The sequence below is a fragment of the Meleagris gallopavo genome, chromosome 28 (genome assembly GCF_000146605.3).
Source record: "Meleagris gallopavo isolate NT-WF06-2002-E0010 breed Aviagen turkey brand Nicholas breeding stock chromosome 28, Turkey_5.1, whole genome shotgun sequence".
Lineage (NCBI taxonomy): Eukaryota > Metazoa > Chordata > Aves > Galliformes > Phasianidae > Meleagris > Meleagris gallopavo.
Window position 1 is genome coordinate 1,274,965 of NC_015038.2, and position 11,224 is coordinate 1,286,188.

Consider the following 11,224-nt stretch of genomic DNA (forward strand, 5'->3'; position numbering starts at 1 on the left):
AAATGCAGTTTATTATTGCAAGTTTCCTTGGCTTCCTGCTCAGAGATAACAAATGTTCAACAAAGGTGATAAAGTCACGAAGTCATGTAGAAACAGCTGTTGATGAAGAAATACTTGTACTGTAGGTTTATTTGTACATTTTGATATATAAAGTTGTCATTTTCTTTTCCATCTTTCAACCTTTCCTTGTACAGAAAATAGCTATAAACAGTTTACTACCAAAGTTTCTTATGCCATCTCGCTCCTTACGTGACAGAATGAAGGTAGGATTTAGCTCTTCTTCATTACTGATACAACAGTCAGCAAAACTTAAGGAAAGTGCAAGTTTAGCAGATGTCTTTACAACTTTTCTTTCTTTCCTATGCCATTTCTAAACACAAATCTATTTTTAAGTGAGAAAGTTCTTCTCAGTCATCTTCCACTGCTGTGATTACCACAACAGGAACTCTTCCTTAAGTATTCCAGTGTAAGGCACTATTGCAGTGCAGAGCTGCAGCAGCTTCTTGAACACCAAATTCAGCTGTCATGGGAAGACCTTACAGCAGGATGCCCTGTACATGGCACGTATTACCTGCCAACTGATTACACACTGATGTGTCAGAGGGAACAGCCATAGCAAAGTCATTTTTAGCTGACAGATGTTTTACCTGTGTTTGTGTTGTAAGGTTGTTCAAAGCTAATTTTAACTGTCAGCATAGGGTCAGTGCTCATCCTGTGCAGGCTGCTGTCGCTGCATCCTGCAGCAGCAGCCAAAAGTACAGTGAAATGCTGAGAAAAGTGTTCTTCAGCACGTTCACATTAATGCCTCACCAGTATCATCTGAGCAGAGCTCTGAAGGCGGATGCACACAGCCCAGTGTAGCTCCAGTGCTCTCTGCAAATGATGCAAACAATACCAGGAGGACTAATTTGTTGTGTTATTGCACAAGACTGATTTTTTTTGAGAAACAAGGCACCTGCAGCAACCACCTGTGTCACTTCAGTACAAGCTCTAGCATGGCTTTTGTAGTGATTGATGCTCCACAGTTTGTGCATGCAGTTCCTGCTATCTTCAGTGCGAACTGCTACCGGCATTTGGCTCAATTTATTGTTTCACATGTGCATGCCATGGGATGACTTCATAAATCGGACCAATTTCTTCTGTATGTCACAGAACAGTAAAGCAGAGGGACAACTTTCAGTGCATACCTTGAGGCTCTGTTAAGAAACTGCAGTGACAGAGCTCTGTAGGGTGAGAGCAGCCCTGCTCTGTGTCCAAGCCCTCGGTCTATGCTCTGTCCTTCTGCTGGAGAGGGCTGTGCTGATGGTCAGTCAGTTCATGGTTTAATTTTCCATAACTGAAAAGAGATTCTGAGAATAAGTACTGATCTAAAAGCAGGACTGAAATGCTTTTCATCTACAGGTAAGGCTCATCCATCACCCATCCTGCACTGAGCCCTAACTGTAAAGTTTGCATTCCCTCTGGGGGAATTAAGAGTGGCACAGAAGCAACATCCCACCCTCCCCCCCCTCCAGGATGTTTCTTCTCCTTGGGGATTTATACTTACTCTAATATTGAATCCCAGCAGATCACTTATAACACCCGAGACAGCAGAGAGTATTACAACACGTGTTATGTTGTAGATTAATGGGTTCATGGTCAGCCCATACAGCCTGAATGGTGTGTCCAATTCCTGTCGTGGAAGAAAAAGGGAAAAGAACAAAAAACAAATCCCACAGTGGAGTTAGTCCATAGCAGAAGCAATTGTCTGCCTGTTAACTTAATGCTGGCTCTCTGGCACACTCTGCTAACTGTGCACTGCTTCTGTATCACAAGTTAAGTGTACATACAGAAATTCTATGCATTCCAAGCCTCTCTGCTCAAAGATGTTTTCTAACAGCCATCCAGAATCTGAGAAGTCCCCTTTTTATACTGGCTGCGTGGCAAAAACTTGATGCAGCAGACTGTAGAATTATTATAGAACTATTAAACACTATTATATGTGGCTTTTTATATGTGGCTTTGAGGCTATATTCCTTCTCTTCCAAATGCCTGCTCTCCCACTGCCAACAAAAAGCTTCCACATTGGAGCTGCTGAAGGAAAAGGAGATTCAATTTAATGAGGCACTCTGTGCTCATCATACCAGCCTGTCCTTTCTCTCATGTAAATCACAGTAAGCCCCTGTTAATTGTTTGTAGCACAATTAGCTACACCAGTCTTGTGTTACCAGATCTAATTCCACTGCTATCAAAGCACAGAAAAAACCCCCTTTGTAAAAACTGATTTATCCAGTCAAAAGACAATAGAAATGGGGAGAGAAAACCCACAGTCACTGTGTGCACTGCCTGCATGAAGTTGAGCAATTTTATGTTTTTAGGGAGATGCACTTTACCTTTAGCAGCTTTGTAGATAGTTTCAGAACATTGTTAACTAGAGACAGCTGTTCTTTCTTGTTCGGTTTCTTCTCCATCTTTAGATACAAGTTTATCTGTGACAGACATTGCAGACTGGATGTTAACATCCCAGCATTATTTCCCAACCAGTTTCTATCTGAGGGCAGTTACAGTAACTGTCGCAATTTGTTGTCACTCCTAAAGAAATGATACATCTACAGATGACTTCAGCAGTCATACATCATTCTTTTCCTGCTTAACATGGCTGATGTGTTAACCCAAAGCCAGAAACAATTCAGAATTTGAATCTAAATGTTTCCCCCCTTGTCCCTCCCTTGCTGAGTTGCATTACTTTCTCACAGTGCAGCACAAACGTTGTTTCTAGATTTTAAGATTTGATTTTGGTGTTTATGAACCTGGTTTGAAATGCAATAGTTAAATCCAAACGAAAGAAAAAAAAAAAGGTATAAAGCCAAAAGAAGAACAAGCGAATGGAGGTTACCTGCTCAGTAAGCAAGATGGAAATATTACTGTATTTCTTGTTGGTTTCAGAGCCCAAGGATGCGAGGCGCAGTAAAAAGAGAAGAAGTGCTGCCTCCCAGATTAAGAACTCCCAGTTGTAAGCGGCGTTCAGAAATGTTTTGTGACCCTTCAGGACCTGTTTTGGGAAGAATTAAAATCTGTCAGTCCCAAGAAATATACAAAAACCTTGCCTGTACAGCTCTTCAGAACAGCTACCCATGTTCTATAGCAGCACTTTTGTCCTTGAAGTGTAATTCATTCAAGCAGCAGGCTAAAGTACAAAGCCTTGCTTATAACCCCTAGAATTTGTTCATTTGCTTTCCGATGAGAAAAGGAAGTGTTAAGCTGCAAGTTTTTTCTCTTTCCTCCCTTTATCCAATTAGCTGGTAGGTAGATGTCTTTCCCTTCACATGTGCTTGTTCTGCTGGCAGTGTTAAACCTCTCATTCTGCCTTTCCTAGGAGTACATCTACACCTCAGGTCTATTTGAGCAGGGATGGGATTGTCATTCCTTCCTCCAATGACTGTGGCTTGCAGAAGCAATCCCAGCAGTGAGTCAGTATCTGCTCTCACATACTGATAGCAGATCTTACTGCTCTCACCACTGCACCACCAGAACTTTCCTGAATACAGTAATGGATCTCTTGTTAAAGCAAGCAGTGCATAGCTCTAAGAATCTTTGCTGTGACAGGAGGTTTAGAGAAGGACTAAAAGGTGTTAGAAACAGTTATTGAGTTGTTCTTCAGTAACAGGTTAAGGAGGCTGCTGCACTCAGCTCTCTTAAATAAAACACCCTGGGAACATTTGAGTCTTACCTGGGCGCAGCATATGAAAGCAATTGAAAGAGCCAGTAAGAAGATGGATGACACAACAACATCCACAGAGCGCTGCGGGCCTCGCCTCTGCAGGAACAAAGACAGCACTGGGTCTGAGGGTTGGATCAGCTCTGGAGAGGTGCATACCCAGAACCTTTGCTTATCTGACTCTAATAACCGACTGCATCCATCCTGGGTCAGAACTCACCTTTAGATAGGAACGAAGAGATAACCAGATCTTAATGTTTTCTACCTTCTTGAGTCTGAAGTGAGGAATTTCGTATTTCCTGGCTTTCCGAGCCGATGTGATGTGACTGAAAAGCTTGGCAAACAAAAACCTCTGCAGATTACAGAAAACATACACGCACACAAACGTAAATGAGTCTAAAAAAGAAACAACATTGCTTGGGACCGTTTAGGCAGAACAGCTCAGCTTATGGCACCCTGTTGGGTGAGGCCCAACTGCAGGGCCTCACTGTGCAGCCCCACAGGTGCTACTCCTGTGCAGAGCAGAGCTGCTGCTGCTGTGCAGAAGGAGCCACAAAGCTCTTGCTATACCAGTAAATGACACAGTGCTTTCTAGCATGCAGCACTTAGAGCCAGTTTGACAGAGCTGACTGCAATGCAGCCTGCTATCTAACTCTCCTCCTCAGAACAAGACAGCTAAGTAGGCTTCTTCCTAAATAGGAAGCATATTGACAGGTTTATGGCTGATTAATACAGGTCTAACCAGACTCATCTACTTAAGCTGGTACAATTCCTGCTCCAGGGCTCGTGAGGCATTTTAGCTTTGATGCATTTAAACATACCTGTTTGTATGTTCTCTCGGCAACACACATCATAAAGAAAAACATCCAGGTCAAGCAAAGCCGTTCAAGGAAGTTGATTGTAGACAAAACAATGACAGGGATGCTAGCAGGCGCTCCACAGAAGATGTGCAAAAGCTCCTTCAGAGAAATGGAGCACAACTGCTCCATGTTATCAGTGTGAAAGAGTCTGTAGAGGAATGGCAGGAACGCTAATCCGATGGTGATGACATTTCCCAACATCTGATACCCCACTCCCTGCTGGTAGGCATTAACCTGGCAAGCAGGAACAAAAACATCACTGTCAGTTGGGCTTTTTGTATGGTGCTATGGCTGCATTCAATCAAGCACTCAGTTCCCCCTCCCCTCAAAGGACATAGCCTAAACCAATTCCACCCCAACTAAACAAAACAGACTCAACAGTCTTCAACAAGACCTGCTAAATTTTTGTCTGTGCAATTCTTACGTACATTTGGGACAGTTACATTTGCAGCTGGGGAAGGAGCTGGTTTTACACTGCACACAGTATTTGCAGGTGTAGCTGCTTACAGTTTTGGTTGCTTTTCAGAAATTGCAGTGCTTTACAGCCCTCTTACTCTGCTCATGATGATCCCACTGATCTCCAGCACAGACATGTCCACCTTCTTACAGTCATTCCCTTCCCAGATCAGTGCGCTCACTTTTGCAGATTCTGGACTTGTATTCTGTAGCCACAGCAAATGGTTCTATAAAAGAGAAAAGAATGGGCATATAATGCATTTCTGCCCCTCCACTAAATAATACCTTTTCCTATAAAGTATTTTGATTGAAAGGAGATTCCAAATTTGTCTTTATGATTAGCAGTGGTCTCGATAATACTGGGAGAGTCGTTCATGGATTCTGTTTAGATCGTTCCACTCTTCTGTGTGATGAGCACAGCTGTCAGAATGGGCTCATCCAGCAGTAGGCTCCTTGCTTACATTATATCCCCAGCATTCAGCTGTGTCTTCTGTTTTATTTGGGCAGAATGTTGGGAAGGGAGAGAGCTGCACGAACTGAAGAAAAAAAATCAAAATCTTTCACAGCGTTCTCAACTGCAGCACACAAATCAACAAACCTGCTGAAAAACATCTTCCTTTGGGTCCCTCCTGCTGCCTTTCATGGTCTCCTCCTCGCTGTCACTGGTGCAGGACGAGCGGCACTCTGGCCCATGCAGCAGATCATCCCAAAGCATGTCTTCTGTCTCAGAGTCGTGCCGTGTGCTCTCGGAGTCTCTCCTGGTCACACTGCAGCTCCGGGACCCCACACTCATGCATGACCTTGAGTCCTATGAAATCAAATAAAACTTACATAGAACAGCCCCAGTTTGCATACCACCCCCACAGCAATCAGTGAAATGAGCTTCCGTGGGGCAGCTGGGAACTGACAGCCCCTGATACAGACTGAGGTGGGAGCCCTTAAAGGCAACGTTAGCAATAGTTTCTGTGCGCAGTATTTCTACGTGGGAAGTCCCATGCATACCGTTGGTTCTCCACCTCCATTCTCAACATTTCAAAATAAACACTGACTCATTCATTCTAATGCAAAGGTTTTCTGGCTTCATTTCAAAAAATCAGAATTTTTGAGCACGGAGGCCATAATCCAGCACTGCCTCCCAAAACACAAGTCTTTAAGACGTGCAGTGAGAAACAGCTTGGACCACGCTGTGCTGCCAATGCAGTGATTTTCTGTTAAACAGAATAGAATGCTCACAATTGTGGACAAAGTCCACAAAGCTGCAAATGGGCAGGGACAGAGGTCACACATTCATGAAAATGATGAAGCACTGTCATTGAATAATAAACCATATAATAAAACTTACAACCATACCTGATTATATAATGTGGATTCAAGTTCAGATTCCGCAACGCTGTCAGAATCTCTGACACCTCTGAGGGCTTGCTTGACCTGCCAAAAACAAAGGAAAAATAGACCATGATCCATAGCAGAAAATTGTGTGGAAAACAACATCAGTTCAACATGAGTACCTGTGAGACAGCTTGGTTCAGAGAAACAGGACGCTGCTTTTTCTTCTCTTCATAGCTGTTGTCACTGGAAGCCCCTTCTACATGCTGCCATAACAAGATCCTTTCTGCCACTGCTTCAGCATCTTCCTCGCTGGAAAGCTCATCAGATACACCGTCTCTGTTGGTGCAGTCATCCTAGAAATACAGCAGTCAAAATAAGACAAAAGCACCAACAAACAATCAGCATCAAACCAAAGGTTCCAGGCTAGTGCTGCCACAGTACACAGCAACCTAATCGCTGCCAAAGCCAGCAGGTAACGTCCACAGAACACACAGAAACAGAACCCAACACAGCATCACAGAGACATGAATTTCAGCTCACTACCCCCAGCCTTGCCTTGCCATAGGGATAATGAGAGCAAACCTTGTGTTGGAGTTGGGGCAGGGACAGCAGCAGGGAAGAGGGAGAGGCAGAGAGAGCCCTTATAGCTACCTTACACCCAGAAACAAACGTGTCCACAAACTGGCCCAGAGCAGAGCTGTAACCATGAGATGTCTGTGTACACCCAGCTGTTCCTCTCCAAATGCATAGAGAGGAGCTGGGATGGCACAGTACTGCAGTGTTCTGCACACATTTATGTCCTTCATATGAGAGTTACCACCTTATCCAGAGGAGCCTCAAAAGTGACTCTACAAAGCTCTCCAAGTTACAGCTTTAAGTGGGAATCACAGCCCACTCTTTCTTTTCCTACCTCCAACCCCCAAGGGTTGCCATGCAAACATTCTACAGAAATCACAAAGTTAGTAGTTACTAAAAAAGTAGTTACTCCTTTTTAATCATTATCCCTTAACTGAGCAGCTATTGGTCACAAGTTTCTGTAACTAAATAAGGACTTTGGTAAAAAAGAAGTTTTCCACTGTGTGTGTTTAAGTCCTTTGATTATTGTAACAGACAGAGGAAAAGGTGCTTACAGGGAAGGATTAGCACCATGGCAACAGTTCAGTCCAGAGGTAGAAAGGATTTTTTTAGGTTTCCTACATGCAAGAAGAGTTGTAAAGAAAGAGAGCAGCATGGATTAGAACCATCCTTACACTTAATATCAACAGACCTTTGGGTACACACAGAATACATTTGCCACTTAAAATGGATCTTTTGGGGATGGTACCTGATGGCTCTTCTCCACATCAGAAAGTTTATGTTTCTCTTTGAAGTGCAGCAGCCTGTGCTCTGACCTGGCATGTCTGTGCTTAACACCATTATTCACAGCACTCACACCATGTTCTGTCTCAGTTCCTTTCTCAGCCACCAACTTTGTGTTTTTGACCCTGGATGAGGAAATAAAATCACATCTTTGCATCAGAGAGAAGCTTTCGGGAAAATCACAGGATGGCCTGGGTTGAAAAGGAGCACGGTGCTCATCCAGTTCCAACCCCCTGCTGTGTGCAGGTCACCAACCAGCAGCCCAGGCTGCCCAGAGCCACATCCAGCCTGGCCTTGAATACCTCCAGGGATGGGGCATCCACAGCCTCCTTGGGCAACCTGTTCCAGTGCCTCACCACCATCTGGGTGAAAAACTTCCTCCTAATATCCAACCTAAACCTCCCCTGTCTCATTTTAAGACCATTCCCCCTTGCCCTATCACCATCTATCCTCACAAACAGCCGTTCCCCCTCCTGTTTATCCGCTCCACTCAAGTATTGGAAGGCCACAGTGAGGTCTCCCTGGAGCTTCTCTTCTCCAAGCTAAACAATCTCAGTTCCCTCATCCTTTCCTCACAGGAGAGCTGCTCCAGCTCTCTGATCATCTTAGTGGCCCTCCTCTGGACCCGATCTAAGAGCTCCACGTTCTTCCTAACATCAAGGTCTCTCACGAAGGGCATTTGCTATGGGAATACAGGGCTGCTTCCTGCTGGCAGCTCTCCATGGCCTGATTCTGGCAGAGCTCGGAGACATCAGTGACAGTATGACTCCATCTTCATTTTCCAAATATCACATAGCTCACACAGTGTGGTTACAAACACACAAAGCCGGGGCAGATCGCTCACCTCCTCCGGAAGAGAATGCCAAACAAACTGGTGAGCGTGGATACGGATTCTGCCTGCTGTTCTGTGCTGGCTCTGTCAGGAGGAGACCAACTGTTCCCATCAACACCCACAGATTTGCGTAATTTCCTGGTTAGAAAGAATAAAAGAATTTGTTTCACAGTGTAGTTGTAGGTCTGTGTTAAAAGACCTCCTACAGGAGCTATTTTACTGGAGTCATGCCGACAGAAGGCGTGTTTCTAAATAGAATAACTTGCATTGACAGAAGTTACATATGCATTCATAGGACATCAGTACCATCAGGAAGGGAACTGAAAAGCATCCAGCAGGCAAAATCTAGATTGTTTTTTCCATAAGAAATCTAATGGAGGCAGAAATCTAACCACATCCCTCTTTCTGTGTACCAATACATTCTATCAGCATTTGCACTGAGACATCAAACAGTTAAATACCTCGTAGCTGACCTGTAACATCTCCTACAGAAGCAAAGACAACTGCCAACAGTGGCTGCACTGCAGCCATATCCTTCACTCATTTGCCCTGTCTCAATACACACCAGCAACTGGGGGCAGTCAGCACCAAAGCAGGACAACAACCTGTTATGCAGAATGCTGAGGATGCTTTTTTATACAGAACACCCTCCTCTAGCCAAGAATAAAACCTCTATTAAAGAGCCACCTTAGGAAGAGAAGGGCCAACTGCTCACTGAAGCAGACCTACTCCAGCCTGGGATCCTTATATCCTTATTGCTTTTGTGTTCATTATGAGAAGACGAGACACAAGACAGAAAACACTCATTTATGGGTAAATGCCATTTACATCTAAACAGAAGACATTTACCCACTAACCTCCACCACAAGCAATTCACCGTATGCTCCGATCCCAACAAATAAACCCATTACCTCTCTCACCTCCTCCTCCTGCTGAGGCCGTTGTTTCCTGATGTTCTGTTCATCTGGGTGGACACTATTTGGCAGTGAACAGTTCCCATCAGTAACATAAGGCACATCGGTCCCATGACTTCACTTGCATTCACAACAGGCACCACGAAATACAATATAACTGCTATGACTGAAAAGGAGAAAAAATTATCAAATGCAGAAATTAGCAGTGTGGCCTCATTTCTGGTTATTTTTCACTCTGCTTTCTAACTTCAGCCAAAATTAGTGTCACGCATCTCGTTAGGCCTTGCTCGTTCTATAAAGCAGCCTTCTCAAAACAGGAAGAGAAAGCACAAAGGAGACTGAAAATACATCTGAAATAAATGTGGTTGCTCTAAAATGTATTCCACAAAGGACCAACTCATCACTTCTGGTAGATGAGGTTCCACATCTGCTCAGAACAGCACAATGACACAACATGGGTTGATATGAGAAGTCTGAGCTGCAAATCTTTGCACTGTATCAGAAGGGCTCCTGAACACTTTTTCAGTGGTGGTGAACAGAAATGCAACCATGGGACAAACACTGGACAAAGTACCAAACAGAGAGGGGTGCCTTGGTACAACATGAGCAAAATTCAAAGCTCTGCTCATCTCGGTGATCACTGCCTCCCAGTGCCCTCCTGCATGTGGTACTGAAGTACCATCACAGCTCACACTGACTGCAATACTGGGGAAGTCCTTGAGAGCAGCCCTGCAGAGAAGGACCTGGGGTCCTGGTGGACGAAAAACTGAACATGAACCAGCAGTGTGTGATTACAGCTCGGAAAGCAAATGGGATCCTGGGCTCCATCAGCAGAGGGGTGGCCAGCAGGGACAGGGAGGTGATCGTCCCCTTCTGCTCTGCTCTTGTGAGGCCCCACCTGCAGTGCTGTGTCCAGGCCTGGAGCCCCCAGTACAAGAAAGACAGGGAGCTGTTGGAGAGGGTCCAGAGGAGCCACAAAGATGATCAGGGGGCTGCAGCACCTCCCTGCAAAGACAGGCTGAGGGAGCTGGGCTTGTTCAGCCTGGAGAAAAGAGGCTGCGGGGTGACCTCAGTGCAGCCTTCAGTACCTAAAGGGAGCCTACAGACAGGAGGGGAGTCAGCTCTTGGAAAGGGGAGATAACAGCAGGACAAGGGGAAATGGTTGGAAGTTGAGGGAGGGCAGATTGAGGTTGGATGTCAGGGGGAAGTTCTTTCCTATGAGAGTGGTGAGGTGGTGGAACAGCTGCCCAGAGAGGCTGTGGATGCCCCGTCCATCCCTGGAGGTGTTCAAGGTCAAGCTGGATGGGGCCCTGGGCAGCCTGGTGTGGTATGAAATGGGGAGGTTGGTGGCCCTGCGTGTGGCAGAGGGTTGGAGCTTCGTGATCCTTGAGGTCCCTTCCAACCTGGGCCATTCTGTGATTCTGGGAAGGATGGCAGGCAGGGGCTGAGCACAGCACAGACAAAGGGATTTCAGGCAGCATCTTCAGCCTTTCTATTGCAGCCTATGAAAGAACAGGACATTGCTATAAGAAAAAAGAGCTGCTGCTGCTTACCTTGCATAACATAGAGCACCAGGAGCCACGTGAAAATGCGCTGGGACGTAACCTGGATCCACCACTGACTGAACAGCGGGAAGAACACAACCCTCACGATTCCCTTCCGAGTTAACGACGTCCAGGGGATCTCGGGCTTCGCTTTGGCAAACGTAGAACCTCAAAGGAGACACGAACCGCTCCGTGCCGGCGAACCGCAACGACTCCCCTACGGGCCGCTCTTC

At 45.4% G+C, this 11,224-nt stretch overlaps 1 protein-coding gene across 2 annotated transcripts; it reads right to left on the reverse strand.

Moving 5' to 3' along the window:
• Positions 1-99: 99 nt before the first annotated feature.
• PHTF1 (putative homeodomain transcription factor 1) lies at positions 100-11,218 on the reverse strand. Of its 2 annotated transcripts, XM_019623204.2 has the most exons (15): positions 11,001-11,218; positions 9,454-9,613; positions 8,546-8,671; positions 7,667-7,826; positions 6,522-6,695; positions 6,364-6,441; positions 5,612-5,821; positions 5,112-5,240; positions 4,519-4,791; positions 3,918-4,049; positions 3,710-3,796; positions 2,876-3,031; positions 2,373-2,468; positions 1,547-1,672; positions 100-1,336 (listed from the first exon to the last, which is right to left on the reverse strand). In XM_019623204.2, exons 1-15 carry the CDS (start codon positions 11,005-11,007, stop codon positions 1,316-1,318), a joined length of 1,935 nt encoding a protein of 644 aa, XP_019478749.1. In that variant the 5' UTR covers positions 11,008-11,218; the 3' UTR covers positions 100-1,315. The 2 variants fall into 2 exon arrangements, with proteins under 2 accessions (XP_019478749.1, XP_031412815.1); XM_031556955.1 differs by lacking the exons at positions 100-1,336; positions 1,547-1,672; positions 2,373-2,468 and having other exon boundaries at positions 2,900-3,031; positions 3,710-3,816.
• Positions 11,219-11,224: the final 6 nt, after the last annotated feature.

Excerpts from the sequence above, each read along its gene's own strand:
- PHTF1 (XM_019623204.2), bottom strand. Across the intron at positions 3,032-3,709 it reads CTTTCATATGCTGCGCCCAG|GTCCTGAAGGGTCACAAAAC; the intron begins GTAAGACTCAAA and ends TTCCCAAAACAG. Across the intron at positions 1,337-1,546 it reads TGCTGGGATTCAATATTAGA|TTATGGAAAATTAAACCATG; the intron begins GTAAGTATAAAT and ends ATCTCTTTTCAG.